This window comes from Microtus pennsylvanicus, chromosome 13 (genome assembly GCF_037038515.1).
Source record: "Microtus pennsylvanicus isolate mMicPen1 chromosome 13, mMicPen1.hap1, whole genome shotgun sequence".
In the NCBI taxonomy this organism is placed as follows: domain Eukaryota; kingdom Metazoa; phylum Chordata; class Mammalia; order Rodentia; family Cricetidae; genus Microtus; species Microtus pennsylvanicus.
Window position 1 is genome coordinate 78604843 of NC_134591.1, and position 18129 is coordinate 78622971.

The window sequence follows — 18129 nt, forward strand, 5'->3', positions numbered from 1 at the left end:
TGGCTTTCTGGACTTTTGGGGGGTTCCATCACCCAGATCCCAAATAAATCACACACAGAGGTTTATTCTTAGCTATGAATGCTCAGCTTTACCTTGGTTTGTTTCTCGCCAGTTTTTCTTAAATTATTCCCAACTACCTGTTACCTCTGGACTTTTATCTTTCTCTATTTCTGTACACCTTTCTTCTTTCTCCATGGCTTGTTGTGTAGCTGGGTGGCTGGCCCCGGTGTCCTCCTCTACTTGTTTTTTTTTTTTGCTCTTTCTCTTTGTTCTCTGTTCTCCTATTCATCCTCTCTGCCTGCCAGCCCCGCCTATTCTTGCTCCTGCCTCGCTATTGGCCCTTTATCTCTACTAGATCATCAGGTGTCACACAGCTTCACAGCGTTAAACAAATGCAGCATAAACAAAAGTCACACACCTGAAAATATTGTTCCCCAACAGACCATGATGGGGATACCCACTGTAAAAGCTTACAGAAGCTAATGGGAACCCACTGACTCTGGCCTGACAGTGGGAGGGGGGCTGCATAGGACCAAACTAGGCCCTTGGAATGTGGGTAACAGTTGTATGACTGGGGCAGACTGTGGGGCCACTGGCAGTGAGGACAGAGAAAAGTTTTTACGGCCCAATAAACCTCTCCGCCGATGAAATAATCCAATCAGACCATATCAAACCTAATTAGAAAAAGCCCAGGTTTAATGGATGCCAGTGCCCCCGGGTGGCCTTCCAGGCCCTCAGAGAGGAGATGGGGAAGGAAGAACAGAAAACCATGGAGAGGGGAAAGAGATGTGGAGTTTGTTATGGGGGGGGGGGTAGCATAAATATCCTGTGGGAGTGGTCTTGAACATCTCTGGGGAGGGGTCACCATTTGGCAGGCTTTCTTGGAGGTGGAGTCTGGACTAAGACAACTCCCAGAGGAGTGGGCCTGGGTTGGAACTTTCCACCCAAACATTCCAGACTCTTTGGATGCAGAGATGCCAGGGGCTGGGGTGGAGCCTTAACCTAAACAACCAGGATTTATCCCTACTGCATGTACTGTCTTTTTAGAACCTGTTCTCTTTGGAGGGATACCCTGCTCAGGGATGAGAGAACCGAGTTTGAACTTGTAATTAAAGATACTCTTTGATTTTACGTCGTATCTGGTCTTTTGGTGGTTTTGGGGGGTCCGGACTCTGGGCACAACACAGCCTCTGTCACTATGAACCCCTCTCCCACCCTTGATGAACAAGTTTATCTCAGCTTCCATACAACCACTTCCTCCGTTCCTTTTCCTCCATTCCCTCTTCTCCTTCCTCCATTCCTTCTTTCTTCTTTCCCCCTCTGGAGTGATATTTTATTTGTGTTTTAATAAATAAAGCTTGCCTGAAGATCAGAGTGCAGAGCTAAGCCACTAGAAGTCGGGGAGTGGTGGCACACACCTTTATTCCCAGGACTCAAGGCCTCCCTGGGCTACAGATTGAATCTATCTAAAAAGAGAAATAGAACTCAACATAAAAGTGATCCCAGCACACAGGAGTCACAGGTCTTTAATCCCAGCTTTAATCCCGGCACTAGGCAGGTGGAGATGGGAGTGATATGGCTGGGTGGAGAGAGGAATATAAGGCAGGAGGAGACAGAAGCTCAGTGCAGTCTGAGGTTGGTGGGGAGCATTGCAGCCTAAGTCATGCTGAGGATAGAATCGCCCCTTTATTTGTCTGAGCCTTGGTAGAGGTAAGAACTCTCTATTCGCTTGGCTTCTTTGCTTTTCTGATCTTCAGCTTCATCTTGAACCCCAATATTTGTCTCTGGTTTTATTATTCATGCCACACTCCTCCCTCCCCTCCTCTTCTTCCTTCTTTCTCCCCTCCTTCTTCCCACCTCCCCTTCCTATTCACTTCCTCCCCCTTTTTGCTTTTCTTCACCCGCCACCTTCTCCATTTCTACTTTCTCTCTCTCTCTCTCTCTCTCTCTCTCTCTCTCTCTCTCTCTCTCTCTCTCTCTCTCTCCACTCAATTTAACATTTCTCTAAAAATCCTCACGGGTCCCCACTTTGCCCAGGAACATCACCTAGCGCCTACTCATGCCTGCCTGGCTTCCCTCCCTTCACGCTGCCCTTCACGCTGCCCTGCATTTTTCCCTCCTCCCTGGTCTCAGGCACCCAGGCACTGCACAAAACGTCCTGCTGATCCTCCCCCCTGTTTATCCTCTCATTTGCATAAGCGCATCCTAAGAACAGGGTGGTAAGACTGATCCCTGGGCCCCTTAGCGGTTAGAGCAGGTAGGTGCACTCCACAGCGTGCACTCCACAGCGCAGCTCCGTGCTGGGTTTAAGGGGCATTGCTTCTCTGGATGGCTTGTGGCAAAAGTACTGTTTACTTAGTTTGACCTCACCCCTTAAGGTTCCAAGAGTTTAAGGACACATCAAAAGCTCCAGCATGGAGAAAGGACCACATTAAGTGACCAAATCCTTTCCGTATGATTGCTTAGCAAATGTCCTAATGGTTGAGAGCTGATTCCAAGAAACCCTTCAAAGTGACCTTATCAAGTGGGTTCTGGGGATTTTGAGAGTGCCGGGGTGAAGAATCACCTCACAGAGCTGCGTGGGGGATTTCCCAGGAGGCTTTGCTCAATTGAGTCACCGTTTGACCCGTGGTCTTCTGGAGCGGCAGAACCTCGCTGAGCTTCTCACAGAGCAGAAGGTTCTTGGCTGCCCTGAGATCACAAGGTTTGTTAACTTGGGGCTGTGTGTGTGTGGCGGGGGGCTAAAGAAGAAAGGATGGACTGTGTTCTCACTGCAGATTTCTAGACTTTTCTTCCCTTCTAATTTATAACTTCTATGTCCACTATGTAAAGACCAAGAAAAATGAAGTTGGTTCCCCCAACACACATCTTTCCTTTCCTCCTCTTCTTCTTCTTCTTCTTCTTCTTCTTCTTCTTCTTCTTCTTCTTCTTCTTCTTCTTCTTCTTCTTCTTCTTCTTCTTCTTCTTCTTCATTCTTCTTCTTCCTCCTCCTCCTCCTTCTTCTTTTAAGACAGGATCTCATTTAGCTGGGTCTAGTCTCAGACTCTGATCCTGAATTTCTGATTCTCTTGATTCTCTTGCGTCCACCTTCTGGGTGCTGGGATTAGATATGAACCACTGTGCTGTCTGATTGAGTGCGGGGGATGGAGCCCAGGGCTTCATGCATACCAGACGCACTCTCCAGCTGAGCTTCATCCCTAGCCCCAGGATTTTTTAATTGCCATTTTAATCTTTTTTTTCTACAAACTTCAAATTTCAAAACTGGCCAGTGCAGGTCTGTGCTTGAGAAGCTCTCAGCCGGTGACTTTCAGCAGAGGTCTTCCACAGTCTGGGCAATGAAATGCCCAGCCACCGAGGGCAGAGCAAGAACCGCGGGGCTCCCTCTCCCTGAGGGGGCACTGGATGGCATCACCTTCATGACTTTGCCTCAGAGACAGCAGGGGCGCCAATGCCAGGAACCTGATGTCCTAATGTTCCTGCTCTCATTTCAGCCTGAGCTTTGGTGGGCGTGCACCAAGCCAGTGGCCATTGTACAACTCTCTGTAGATTTACTGTGTTTCCATAACATTCCGGGCTTTTTTTAAAAAATAATTTTTCTTAAATTTTCGATTGTGTGTATATGTTTGTATGTGGTATGTACACTTGGATGCAGATGGCAACAGGCATAGGATCCCCTGGAGCTGGAGTTATAGACAGTTGCGAGCCACCCAACGTGGGTGTTGGGAACCGAACCTGGGTCCTCTACAAATGCAGTGTGTGTTCTCAAGCATTGAATGATCCCTCCAGCCCCAATATTCCTTAAAATTCTCCTTAAAACCCTGCAGAACCGTCTAAGTATTGCTGGCAATGCAGAGAGTTATGGAAGGACCACCCACCCTGCTTATATTTTGCGAAATGACATTTGGGAATGAACCCCTCTCTTAAAGACAGGCTCAGGTAGTCCAGGCTGGCCTTGAACTGTCGACCCTCCTGCCTCTGCCTCTTGAGTACTGGGGTTGCGGACATGGACCTCCACCATGGTTTCTGAAGTATGGGTGCCTCTTGAGGAGGCACTCTATCTACCAAGTGAGCCACACCACCAGCCAGAGAGCAGCTTGTTTGACTGAAACTCTTTTGGAATCTCCTTTGCTAGTGTCATATGTGCAAGAGGTTGTCATGGGGAACAGCTGTTACAACATGGTGGTGACTGTGCTGTTGGTGGTGGGCACTGAAAGGACAAGAGCCCTGCAGGATTCCTGTGCCAAGTGTGAGGCAGGTAAGTACCAGACCGACAGGTGCGTTTTCTGACCGTTGAAAACTCAGTTCGGTTAGCCCGTTCAGAAGACCGCTCACTCCCTTGCAAAGGCTTTTTGGGTACAACAAAGGGGCCGTGGGGATCTGGCTCACTCAGTCTCAGCTCCTCAACCTTGCCACTTGAGTACAGTCAGAGGGGCTGTCTCAGGGTGCTTGGAAGGGCCCAGGACAGGCTCAGAACAGCACACGGTACATGTACTCTGCAGCAAGGAGCAAGTAGGTGGCAGCATCGCTCTTCTGGGCCCCTCCTGTTACACTTATCTCAGGAGATCAACAGACTTAGGGTTTTCTTCTCTTGATTTCTTTGTTGCAGCATTTATACACTGTTACTCCTAGTTGCATGGTTATGCCAGGGGGCACCCTGCAAATGTATAGTCTTAAAATGCCAATCAGTAAATGTGCCATTGCCAAGATGCCTAAAGGATAAATGGAGCATCTGCTCTGATGTCCTCATGATGCCTCGGGTGACAGTCTAGTGTTGTCAGACACAGACACCTGTGCTGCCTTCCAGGTACCTTCTGCGAGAAAGACAATCCTGTGTGCACCAGCTGTCCCCCAAGCACATACTCCAGCACGGGCGGACAGCCGCACTGCAACATCTGCAAAGTGTGTGCAGGTGAGTCTGTCTGTCCGTGTCGAAACAGAATCTTTCTGCTGCCTATGCTGGACCAGACCTTGTGATCTTCAGCCTCCCAGGACTGGAGGTCAGCTTTACACTGAGGCGTCTCCATCTTTAGGAAATCTGGGGCGAGACCAGCTTTGGTCCCCCTTTACTAACTGGTCTCTACTCAAAATCTTGAGCCTCACAGGGGCTAACTCCCCTGTCCACAGCAGGTGTAGCCAAAGGATTTCATGGAATAGCTACTGTCGCTGCCTCGAGGACCAGCCCCCAGCAGCTCGGGGACTGAGGGAGATCCCACAAAGTCAGCTGACTAATCTGTCTGAGGTAGTAAACTTAACTCTTTGGGACCTGTGAGCGGGGCTAAACTTAACTCTCTGGGGCTGGCGCAAAAGGGACCCCCCCTACACACACACACACCCCTTTAGGGTCTCCCCATCATCTTCTCTCTCTGTTCTTTCTTTTCTTAGCTCTCTCTACATGTATTCCTCTGTCTCTCATGACACCTTTCTTCTAACTAATTTTATTTTTTTCCCTACAGCTTATATACCTCAGCAAAATCTTTCAAGCAGTATAACCATTATAATGAGGTTACTCACTATTTTAAAGAAAATGATTACAGTGAATACAAGTGAAAACTAGCATCTTTTCTACATCTCTTACACAATTAAATAGTTTACACATTACAGGTGAAAAGCAAGTTGTCCCCAGAACCCACATACATTCATGTCCAAGCAACTTGTTATTAACAGAGTGTAAGCGAGCAAGGCGTCTTTCTCAGTCAGCTCTCTCGCTGCCAGGCTGCATTTTTTGGTTACAGAGAAAGGACCAGTCATTTTATTATTTACCTCAAAGGTAATCTCATAAGAAATCTTAGGAGAATCACAAATCTTAGTTTTTATATATGGAAAAGAATCAGCCAGCTCTCTTTTAAACCCCCAGGATGCACACCCACTCATCAACAGGTGTTTATACCTGGAAGCGGAGGGCAGAAATGGGCACAAGGGGTTCCCCATCAGCCTTGACCACCGACCCATCTAGCAGGTCAGCCAGCGACAGCCAGGCTACCATTGTTCTTGGTCTCCGCCCTCAGTGCGCCCCTCACTCGGCTATTAAGAGCAAACTTTTTAAAATTGTTTTCCAAGATTTTTTTATTTGCCTTAAAGCTATTAACAAAGCCATCTTAACCTACCCTTAAGTCATTACTTAAAGCTGTGTTCTAGCTACGGTGCACACTGAAACCGTGACCACATCTCTCAACATTAGGATGAGAAGAACATGAGCTGACTTAGCTCCTGGGACACAACTGTTCTTCTTAATCATTGACATAAGCCAAGTCCATATGATGCGTCAGAAGAAACTAGCTGTGTGGTACTTCCCTGTTCTTATTTCTGTCTTCTGCAGCCCCTGCTTTCTCAGGAGCAGAGGTAACACTGTGTCTTGCATTTGCCTATTTTAGCTTTCCCACTAAGGAAAATCACAATCCCTTACTACATATACTAAAGACCCCCCAGGCATCAACATCCTATTTAAACGAACACTGCTATTGTGTAAAAGTCATTGCTTTAAGTAGCACAGCTTAGGAGGAAGTCATCTTCACAATAATCCACCGTAAAAATCCCCAGGAGAATGGAATATTTCCATGAGATAATCACACCACATTACAGGCAGTGGGGAATCTCTGCCCATTCACACCACGCTAGATATCAGAGGAAAATGACAGCGGCAGACATGGAAAGACAGCAGTAACAACAGCCATCCTGGGGCCGACACTCTCAGGGCCTTGGCGGTCCGAGATCCACTCAACCCAACCGCGCCTAGCACGCAGGTGGGCCAATTCCCTGAAGTCAGTCGCCGCCTGCTGTTCCTCTGACGTAGCCACTAGCAAGTCATCATTTTTTTTTTGACTGATTTTTTAAATAATAGAGGAAATACTCACTTGACATGAAAGGCTTTTATTGTTTTTGTTTTGTTTTGAGACTGGGTCTCATCATGTAGCCCTGGATGACCTGGAACTCACTATATAGGCCAAGCTGGCCTGGAACTCAGACCTTCTGGCCTCTACCTCTGGAGTGCTGAGATTAAAGGTGTAGATTTTTTTTTTCTCTAAAGTAGGGTCTCACGTAGCTTAGACTGGCTTTGAACGTCTCTTCTTCCCGCCCAAATGCTGAGATTACAGGCATGTGCCACCACATAGTGTATGAGGAGCTGCCCAAGAAAATCTTTTAGTGAGCAAAGTGGAAAATATCTTAATGGGGATTGAAAATAAAACAGTATGAGCCAGGCACTGGGGCACACAATCCCAGCACTGGAGACCGAGGCAGGAAGATTCTTATTTGAAGGGTAGACTGGGATCCACAATGAGACCCTATTCCACAAAGACAGTAAATAGGGGAACACAACATTATAAGCAGAGCAATGGATATATATGTATATATATATACACACACACACACATATACACACACATATACACATGCACACATATGTATGCATATGCACATATATACATGAACACACACATACATATATGTGTGTGTGTGTGTATATTTCAACCGCAATACAAATTTGTTTCCAAGGGTAACGCAGAGCCGGGGCTTTGCAGGTTATTTCAGGCTCAAGAAGCCTTGCTCCCCGACCAGCAATGCAGACTGCGAATGCATCGAGGGATTCCACTGCTTGGGGCCAGAGTGTGCCATGTGTGAAAAGGACTGCAAGCCAGGCCAAGAGCTGACAGAGCAGGGTAGGTTTGCCCTTTCTCCGCCCAAGTTTGTGAAGGACAGAGTTGCAGTATGTGGGGCTGACGGTGTTGTAATTACAGTCCACTATGTGGTCTGTGTTTGCACAAATGGAAATGATTTTGTTAATCACCCGGGCCGTGTATTCTCGCACATTTTGGTTACAGACAATATTGCTCATATCATTAGACTGAAACTGAGCACTCTTGGGGTTTCAATTCAAGAGTCACTAAACAGGGGCTGGAGAGACGGCTTAGTTAAGGGGGAATACAGCTCTTGCCGAGGACTCGAGTTCAGTTTCCAGTACCCACTTCAGGCTGCCCACAATGGCCTGTAACTCCAGTTCTGGGGGGAGGGGTCTGACGCCCTCTTCTGGACTTGATGGGCATCTGCACTCACATGCACACACAGATGTGTGCACACATACATGCGGATAACAGATTAAAGCGTTAAAATCATCGTGATGCAATTTGCCCAGGTTAGCCTATGACACCATGGCATCTGCTCATCAGGGGAACATCGTAAAATGGTAAGATGCCTCCTACTGATTCTCAGCTTTCCTTCAAGGTTGTAAAAACTGTGGCTTCGGGACATTTAACGATCAGAATGGGGGTGGCACCTGTCGACCGTGGACCAAGTACGTATATATTCTCACGTCTCTCCCAATGTAAAGAACCTGAGAAAAACTGAAAAACAAAGGACATTGCTGCTGGCTGGCGTGCAGACCTGCAGTGCCTCACCCCTTAGGGCACAGGGGACTCTGTGAGGCCACAGGGTCTTGTGTGAGAGTCACGCCGGGAGTTTCTCACATCATCTGCCCATTGCTTGAGAGCCCAAGCCCTACTGTATCATGCGGTTACTTCCTGGGATAACTGTGCTCCTCTGGACCCAAATTAATCATCTGAACTCTTCTTCTTGACCCGTCTAAGCTGCTCTCTAGGTGGAAAGTCTGTGCTTAAGAATGGAACCACAGAGAAAGATGTGATCTGTGGCCCCGCGTTGGTCAGCTTCTCTCCAGGTACCTCCCCCACCGTGACTGCCCCGGTGAGAAAATCAGGTGGTTGTTTTATTGCTATTAAATACAAGTTAATGGTTGGGGGTTGGCACACAACTGGAATCCTAATCACACCACTGCAGAGGCTGAGGTGGGAGGCCCGCAAGGTCCAGGCTAGCCTGGGCTACACAGCAAGACTCTCTGAAAAGGTTTATCCAAACAAACGCCTGATGTCTGTTCAAACTATATGTGAATGCCCTCAGCGCTGCTGACTCTCCCAGCTCTGCCCACAGCAGGCAGCTCTGGGGTGCTCTCCTCTTCGTGCCCTGTCTTGTTTTCCTGGATGTTGTCATCAGTAATGGTGACTCCTCATCCCAAACAGAAAACATAGCTTTACAAAGGCCAAGTCCGGGGAAGTAAAGGGCCTCATACGTTACGCTCAGTCGTCCAGTCTACTTAGTTACTGGGAAAATCATTAAATTCGGGCTCATTTTAAAATGTCACTTAGATTTAGGACTTGGGGTGTCACTCAGTTGGTAGAGCCCTTGTTTTACATGCTAGAAAGGCCCTGGATTCCATACCCAGGATGGCACAGATTTGGGCATGGTGCTGCAATCCCCACCCTGTGGTGGAGGCAGGAGGATCAGGAGTTCCAGGTTACGCTCAGGTACAAATGGAGTTTGAGGCTAGCCTGGGATCCATGAGACTCTGTCTCAGGAACAAAAGACAGACAGTAAAGTCATCTAAGCGTGTTAAGTTACAGGTTTGGGGTGCCCAGGGTGCTGCCTCACTGGGGCCCATGTGTTTGCCCTCGCCGAACACTCCAGCATTTCTCTCCTTGCTGCAGAAAGAGGGAGATCCTTGCACATCCTTACCTGGCTGCTGGCACTGACATCGGCCATGCTGCTGTTTCTCCTCTGCATCACTCTGGGGCCCATTGTGGCCAAATGGAGCAGCAAGAAATTCCCCTACTTGTTCAAGCAACGTAAGGCCAACACATCACGGGAGGCGGGGAGGCAGGACAACTCTGCAGACGGGGTTCTCTCCCATTTCAGAGAGCGAACTCAGGTCCTTAGATTTGTACGGCCAGAGCCTTTGCTCATCTAGCCATCTTGCAGGCTTGGATTTATTTTTTTTTAAGTTAGAAGCCTCTGATTGGCTAACATAATGGTTGTAAAGCCAGGACAAGCTTATTTCCACAAGGGGACTGACAGTGTCTGGAGGCAGTGGGGTAGTTGTGACTTGTGCTGGGAGGTATGTTTGGTTGTGACTTGGAGTAGCCTCCCCATCCTAGGTGAGCATTCGCTACCTCAGGGTGAGCACTGGCTACCTCAGGGTGAGCACTGGCTACCTCAGGGTGAGCACTGGCTACCTCAGGGTGAGCACTGGCTACCTCAGGGTGAGCACTCGCTACCTCAGGGTGAGCACTCGCTACCTCAGGGTGAGCACTCGCTACCTCAGGGTGAGCACTGGCTATTTCAGGATGAGTACTGGTTACCTCAGGGTGAACATTCACTACCTCAGGGTGAGCACTGGCTACCTCAGGATGAGCACTCGCTACCTCAGGGTGAGCACTGGCTACCTCAGGGTGAGCACTCGCTACCTCAGGGTGAGCACTGGCTACCTCAGGGTGAGCACTCGCTACCTCAGGGTGAGCACTCGCTACCTCAGGGTGAGCACTGGCTATTTCAGGATGAGCACTCGCTACCTCAGGGTGAGCACTTGCTACCTCAGGGTGAGCACTGGTTACCAAACCATTTCCCAAGCTTTGTTTTTGTTTTTCAACCTAGGGGGAAAAGATGTGGGAATGAGTAACTTAAGTCCTGTCCAAGTAGGTAGGTCAAACTGTTTTCCAAAAGTGATGGGGGCCACACTGAACGCCTCTTCAACAGTGTGAGGGCGAGAGCGCCCCATTCGCCCCACTTCCGTGTGAATGCTGGGTGCAGCGGCACTATTTTTATCTGGTGGGTGGGGAAGGGTGGCTCACTGTGGTTTTGATTTGCATTTCCTTGACGATGTCTGAGGTTAGGTTTCACTTTGATTGGCTGTTTGGATTTCTTACTCTGAGAAGTCTTCCCACGGAGCCACCTGCTCTTTATCAATGAAGGGCACCCTGTCCCCAACTGCAGGCATGTTTGCTTTCTGTAGTCTTTCCCTCTCCATTCCAGGCTTCTGGCTCTGGAGGAGACCTCTAAGCCGCCTAGAACCGTATTTCCTCCTAGAGAGGCCACAAGGTTTCTGTGAAGATGTTTTCAAAGGTATTGATCAGTAATGAGGGTCTTGTAGTCATTAAAAAAGAACATTTTCCTTTTCCTATAATTACACATTAATAGAAAGTCACAAACAAGGAGCAGAATAGTTCCACGGCCGTTCACAAGGCTCTAACTTCACAGTGAGGCCGGGACGACGACGCACAGAACACACAGCTGCATGTCACTTTATCAGGTTTGTAGATTCATTTACCAAGCAACACAACTGAAATACCAAACTTGAAAAGTGTGCGTGAGAGGCCTGCCTGGAGCCCCAGAGATAGAAACAGGAGGGTCTCAAGGTCAAGGCCAGAGGTCATACAACTCAACTGCAAACAAGCAAACAAAACAACCCCAGACTATTCACAACCAAGATCCAGCCCTGCCCGCCCTCTTCACTCAGCCCTGCTTGCCCTCCTCACAGCCCTGCTCGCCCTCCTCACACAGCCCTGCTCGCCCTCCTCACTCAGCCCTGCTTGCCCTCCTCACACAGCCCTGCTCGCCCTCCTCACAGCCCTGCTCGCCCTCCTCACAGCCCTGCTCGCCCTCCTTACAGCCCTGCTTGCCCTCCTCACTCAGCCCTGCTCGCCCTCCTCACAGCCCTGCTCGTCCTCCTCACAGCCCTGCTCGCCCTCCTCACACAGCCCTGCTCGCCCTCCTCACAGCCCTGCTCGCCCTCCTCACTCAGCCCTGCTCACCCTCCTCACAGCCCTGCTCGCCCTCCTCACTCAGCCCTGCTCGCCCTCCTTACAGCCCTGCTCGCCCTCCTCACTCAGCCCTGCTCGCCCTCCTCACTCAGCCCTGCTCACCCTCCTCACTCAGCCCTGCTTGCCCTCCTCACAGCCCTGCTCACCCCTCTCAGTTCTTCCCTTTCTCTGGCGGTCACTCATCTATTTCTGATTTTTGACTCCTGGCTGTTTTTTTAAATGTATTTACTACGTACTTTATTTCTGTCACGTGTGTTTGCTTGCGTGAGTTGTATGTGTGTCACATGCATGCAGGAACACCCGGAGGCCAGATCCCCTAGAACTGGACTTATAGGTAGTTATGCATCGCCATGTGGGTGCTTAGAATTGAACATGAGTCCTTTGCAAGAGCAGCAAGTACTCTTACCTACTGAGACATCTGTTTTTTAACTCTTTTTTTTTCTTTTGGTTTTTCTGTATAACACAGTCTAACCAAGGTGACAGGCTCCCTTACCTGTGGGGCCTAGGACTGGCCCTGGCCTTTGCTGTAACGATCCCTGATTGTCCAGAAGCTCCCCATCTTGCTAGGCTGGTCTGTCCCTGGTCTGGCAGCTGGAGTGGGCGGGGTTTCCCCATCTCTGTGCTGGCATCCCCAGGCTCCCCACTCTTCCAGCTCCTCTCTGGGAACAGGAGGCAGAAAGAAAGCCCAGACCACCTACTGCCACGCTGCGTCTTAGGCCCTGAGATTCTTGGCCATCCTGCCCTCTCCTCTCCTCCCAGCCATCTTGGGCTTGTTTCGTAGGTTATATGTATGTATGGAGTTTTGGATGGTACAGAGCAGTAAATACAGGGAAGTATGGTCTCTTCTACCTGAAGCAAATCACTACTGTTTTGGTTAATCTTGGATACAATATTTCTCAGTCTTGACTTAACTTCCTTCCCTTCCCTTGCCTCCCTTTAAAAATAAGATTTAGAACACAGAAGACATGGCCTTGGAACAGGGCCTTTGCTTGTTAAGTTTAAAGGAAGTAGAAATGGAAGACTGCTAGCTGTAAGGGCAGATGGGTCCCAGCTGTGTGTAAGAGCAGCTGTGCTGCTACACAGAGCAATTCTGGGCTTTCACAGACATAGAGGTGGGACACAGCCACAGGATCACACCGAAAGGAAATGTCAGTCTGAAATAACGTGTGAGAATAAAATAGGGGTGCTGATAGCCGGTGGTGGCTCAGGCCCTTCACCCCAGCACTGGGGAGGCAGAGGCAGGCGGTGGTGGTGCACACCTTTAATCTCAGCACTGGGTCCGGGGGGCAGAGGCAGGCGGTGGTGGTGCACACCTTTAATCTCAGCACTGGGTGGGGGGCAGAGGCAGGTGGATCTCTGAGTTCGAGGCCAGTCTGGTCTACAGAGCAAGTTCCAGGACAGCCAGGACTGCTATAGGACACTGTGTAACAAAATAAAAAAAGGAAAAACAGTGTGGGAGGAGTGGGCAGGGGTCTGCTGCATTGAATCCACAGTTGTGCCTGCAGTGTAAGCCATGTTCTATGCTGCTGTGAGTTTGGCTCAAGCTTTGGTTTGTTGTTGTTAAGCCAGTGTATAAAATAAAGAAAATGGTTTTTAAGATGAAGGAAAGGTGGGAAGAAAGAAGGAAGGAAGGACAAGGTTTTCTGTGCCTCCATAATAGGTTTCTCCACTGATGCAGTAAGTCAGATCAAGTAGAATTGGAAAAGTATAACAGGTTTATTTGAGCAAAGCAACTGCCGGGTGGGTTCTCCAGTCCCAGAGATGGAGGTCAGAGAAGCCACACACCAGGCTAAAGCAGGGAGATTATATAGCTCTTAGGTGAAGGGCTATGACATGTCTGCCACAAGGTGGGTTTGTGCCCAAGCATGGTCAAAAGCTGATCACTTTAGGTGGGGACTCAGGCTGCTGGCAACTTCAAGGGAGGAGCTACCATAGCCGCCAAGAATGTGGACCTGGGCTTTTTGGTGCCTTTTCTTTGTTCAGAGATTCCAGAATGGGCAGGGTTTGGAGAGACAGGAATGGGGCTTCTCAGACCACACAGGAAGGAGCTGCAGGAGCGAGCTGGAGGCTCCAACCAAAGAGGAAGGAAGGAAAGAAGGAAATCCCAACATGCTGGGGATTACATATTGTAACACCAGTACTTGGGAGATTGACCTAGGGTGATTACCACATATCCAAGGCCAGCTTGATCTATAGGGAATCCCAGTTGCGAGACCCTGTCTGCAAACAAAACACAACATAAGAAAACAAAATACTGTAAGATAAAATAATCAGTCTCCGGAAAGCTCATATAAGCTGTTGGCTGGCTGGTGGGTAAGTTGAGAAGGTTTGTGGATGGAGCAGAACTGTTGTCTGAGACAGCCAACTGGAAGCCTCTTACATTGTTTCTGCTGTTTCCTAGCACTTAAGATGGCAGTTCGCACGGCTCAAGAGGAAGATGCTTGTAGCTGCCGATTTCCAGAGGAAGAAGAAGGAGGAGGAGGCTATGAGCTATGAGGTGACATCTCAGAAGGCATGGGGATCCTCGGAAGGCAAGGAGCAGCACAAGGACCCCACTGTCCTGTTCTCAAACACCATCCCAGACAATACGTAGGCGTGAACCCCATCCAAACCTCTTCTGATGATAATGTATTGGTTTTTACCATTTAAAACATTTTTATCTTTAAGCTTTATGTGTATGAGTGTCTTGCCTGCGTGTTATGTGTATGTGCATGCAAGCACACACACCATGTGGATTCCTGATGCCAGCAAAGGCCAGAAGAGAGGTTGCTGAATCCTTGGGAATTGGAGCTAAGGATGGTTGTAAACCACCTCGTGGGTGCTGGGAACCAAATCTGGGTTCTTTGCAAGGGCAAGCTGTCTTAACCACTGCGCCATCTCCAGCCCTGCCCTTGACATTTTTAATAGGACTATGCAAAGAAAAGGAATGAAAGACCAATTTCTAGGTCTCCTTAACTATGTATGGCTGGGCGTGGTGGTGCACACCTTTAATCCCAGCACTAGGGAGGCAGAGGAGGGTGGATCTCTGTGAGTTCAAGGCCTTGGTTTAGTAGTGAGTTCCAGGACAGGACAGCCAGAGCTATATAGAGAAACCTTATCTTGAAAGATAAACAACAAAAAACTAACTCCCCAAAAGAACCCTAAGATAAATAAATAAATCCATATATCTAGATATATAGATATATATAATTTATCTAAGGAAAAAGACACTTTCAATTGGATCACATGGACCAATGGTCCAGCTAAAATCATGGTAAAATCAATGTAGGTGTGTATGTGTGCGTGTGTGTATGTGTGCGTGTGTGTATGTGTGCGTGTGTGTATGTGTGCGTGTGTGTATGTGTGCGTGTGTGTGTGTGTGCGTGTGTGTGTGTGTGCGTGTGTGTGTGTGTGCGTGTGTGTGTGTGTGCGTGTGTGTATGTGTGCGTGTGTGTATGTGTGCGTGTGTGTGTGTGTGCGTGTGTGTGTGTGTGTGCGTGTGTGTATGTGTGCGTGTGTGTATGTGTGCGTGTGTGTATGTGTGCGTGCGTGTGTGTGTGTGCGTGTGTGTGTGTGCGTGTGTGTATGTGTGCGTGTGTGTGCGTGTGTGTATGTGTGCGTGTGTGTATGTGTGCGTGTGTGTATGTGTGCGTGTGTGTATGTGTGCGTGTGTGTATGTGTGCGTGTGTGTATGTGTGCGTGTGTGTGTGTGTGCGTGTGTGTGCGTGTGTGTATGTGTGCGTGTGTGTATGTGTGCGTGTGTGTATGTGTGCGTGTGTGTGTGTGCGTGTGTGTGTGTGTGTGCGTGTGTGTATGTGTGCGTGTGTGTATGTGTGCGTGCGTGTGTGTGTGCGTGTGTGTGTGCGTGTGTGTATGTGTGCGTGTGTGTGCATGTGTGTATGTGTGCGTGTGTGTATGTGTGCGTGTGTGTATGTGTGCGTGTGTGTATGTGCGCGTGTGTGTATGTGTGCGTGTGTGTATGTGTGCGTGTGTGTATGTGTGCGTGTGTGTGGATCTGTGTGGTATGTGTAGATATGACACATGCTATAAGATGCAGTATTTTTCCCCCACCAAATCCCCCAGTTTCTCACTTACTACAACACCTCCCTCCACTGTCTGGTGAGGGGGAGGCCCCGTGTCCCCATCTGGAAAAGGCCTGTCAGAGTTTAAGGGGGCTCTTCAGAGGAGTTCAAACGTCTGCCCGTGTCTCCACACACTTCTGCCTGTCCCTCTGTGTCAGGCTCATCAACAAACAGGCCTTGCAGGGAAGGCACAAAGCACTGTGAAGAGGGACACAGCTGTGACCTCACTGGAGCGAGGCCTCCCAATGCCCCCTACACACACACATTGCCATGCTCAAACATGGCTGCTGCTTCTTTTCTATGGCTCCCGTTTAGCTCAAGAGCTAAAACTGGTTTTCAATCTATTTATTTTTGAGACCAGATCTCACTGTGTAGCCCTGGCTTGTGTAGCCCTGGCTAGATTGGAACTCACTATGTAGATCAGGCTAGCCTGGAGCTCATAGAAATCCACCCGCCTCTGCCTCCCGAGTGCTGGGACTAAAACTGCATCAGTGTACCCAGCTAGCCTTTCAATTTTTTTTAAAACTATAAACTGATTGGCCCATTAGCTCAGGCTTCTTATTAACTCTTACAACTTATATTAGCCCATTATTCTTATCTGTGTTAGCCACACTAGCCTTTCACTTTTTAAAAGCCACCTAAATATATAAACATTGGGGATCTTGCAAAATTTGAGCCTCCTCTCTCTCGCTCTCATTTTTCTCTTGATTCCAAGAATCCTCACCTTGTGGTTAGGTACCCTGGAATGGTGCTGAGTGTCCTGAGCTTCCTGGTGTAGTGCCTATTGTGCTGTGTGGAGGTGGCTGTGAGCTGCTGTGGTCATCAGAATTGTAGTTATAGCTCCTGCTGCTGTGTGTGGCACCCAGGGCATCCCTTCTGCAGAGACCGCCTGCAGCCATTGACAAGTCTGTCCTCTTCAGAGCTACTTCCGGGTTCTTCAGCCACTGTGCAGTTACTCATGTTCTTACTGTTGCCTGGGGAGGAGAGTCACGAGGGAGACAGCCTGAAAGTCGAATTTCTGGGTCTTCGATCAGAAATTCCTTGATCAGTCAGGATGGGCCAGGTTATGCAGTAATAACAAATGACCCCCACAGATCCCAATGGAGTCCAGCAAGGTGGAGGTAGATTTCCTTTAGAATGTGTGTAGTGGTGTAAGCCGGAGGTCAACCTCAAGATTCTGTTCCTTAGATCTCTTACTGAGCTAGGACTTGGCCTGCTGGCCCAGGAGCCCCAGGGTTCTCCCAGGGCTGGAATTACAAGCAAGTGTGACCATACTTGACTTTTTCACATGTGTTCTGAGAACTGAACTCAGGTCCTTGTGCTCGGACAGCAAGCACTTAGGTGGCCAAGCATCTCCCTCGTCCCCCAGACTCTTCTCTTACTGTGATTGCAGGCCCATTCCAGCTGTGGCTCTGTGTCTGCTACGAGGTCATGCTTTGAATGCTTGGCTCCCAGTTGGTGGCTGCAGAATCTTTAGGAGGTGAGCCTGGATGATGGGAGACTTAGAGCAGCCCCTTGAGAGTTCTACATACCCTTGTCCCAGCCCGCTTTCTCTGCTTCCTGATCCACTCAGCATGAAGGGTCTTTCTATGTCTGCTCAGACTGTTCTGTCTTGACAACACCATAAACAATGTCTGTGTCCTCTGTGAGCTGTCTCTGGGACCTGGGTGAGGGAGCAGCTTCTACTTAAAATGTTGGCCATCTATGGCAAAGGGTGACTTGTCACTTCAGAACATGTATGACTGGTTCGTTAGGTGCTAAGCTTTGCAGCTGCACACGTAACTGAGCCAGGCAAAAAGTATAATAACTAGGTGAGCATGGCGGCACATGCTTTTCTGAGCGCGGGTCTCATTCATGCTCCTGCCTTCTTGCCACCATCCAGCTGCTTTAGTGACTGGCATCCTCCCTGCCCTTAGCTTCTATTAGAGCCCCTGATTTTGTCGGTTTGGTGGTGCAGATGGCATTTCTTTCTTGACAGATGAGTGTCCTGTCACATAGTCGTATACTGTTCGATCCCTTTGAGAAGGAAGATTTAGCTGGGAATGCTAGTGCCGCCTTTATTCCAGGCTACACGGAGAGACCTTGTCTCAAAAAAATTAAATTAAATAAAAAGATATATTTATTTTTTATTTACATATATGCCTGTGTTATGTGCATCACATGCAAGTCAGTGCCCACAAAGACCAGAAGAGGAGGCTGAATCCCCTGGAAACTAGAGCTACAGGAGGTTGTGAGCTGCCCCAGAAGGATGCTGGGTATAGAACCCCTGTCTTATGCAAGAGCAGCCAGCTCTTAACCTTGAGCCATCTTTTTTTTTTTAAGATTTTATTTATTTATTATGTATACAACATTCTGCCTCCATGTATGCCCACATGCCAGAAGAGGACACCAGATCTCATTACAGATGGTTGTGAGCCACCATGTGGTTGCTGGGAATTGAACTCAGGACCTCTGGAAGAGCAGCCAGT

General features: G+C 48.8%; 1 protein-coding gene across 4 annotated transcripts; it reads left to right on the forward strand.

The window, feature by feature from the left end:
* Nucleotides 1-2656: 2656 nt before the first annotated feature.
* Tnfrsf9 (TNF receptor superfamily member 9) lies at nt 2657-14216 on the forward strand. 4 transcript variants are annotated; one of them, XM_075944579.1, is made up of 8 exons: nt 2657-2704; nt 4133-4255; nt 4805-4909; nt 7518-7655; nt 8218-8287; nt 8580-8707; nt 9492-9629; nt 14002-14199. In XM_075944579.1, the coding sequence occupies exons 2-8, from the start codon at nt 4156-4158 to the stop codon at nt 14094-14096; spliced, it is 774 nt and encodes a 257-aa protein (XP_075800694.1). In that variant the 5' UTR covers nt 2657-2704; nt 4133-4155; the 3' UTR covers nt 14097-14199. The 4 variants fall into 4 exon arrangements, with proteins under 4 accessions (XP_075800694.1, XP_075800695.1, XP_075800696.1 ...); XM_075944580.1 differs by having other exon boundaries at nt 8580-8668; XM_075944581.1 differs by lacking the exon at nt 9492-9629 and having other exon boundaries at nt 8580-8694; nt 14002-14216.
* The last annotated feature ends 3913 nt before the right edge of the window (nt 14217-18129 follow it).

Coding starts and splice junctions, on each gene's coding strand:
- Tnfrsf9 (XM_075944579.1), top strand. CDS start 4,156: ATGGGGAACAGCTGTTACAACATGGTGGTGACTGTGCTGTTGGTGGTG. Junction 4,256..4,804: donor CTGTGCCAAGTGTGAGGCAG/GTAAGTACCAGA, acceptor GCTGCCTTCCAG/GTACCTTCTGCGAGAAAGAC. Junction 4,910..7,517: donor CATCTGCAAAGTGTGTGCAG/GTGAGTCTGTCT, acceptor GGGGCTTTGCAG/GTTATTTCAGGCTCAAGAAG.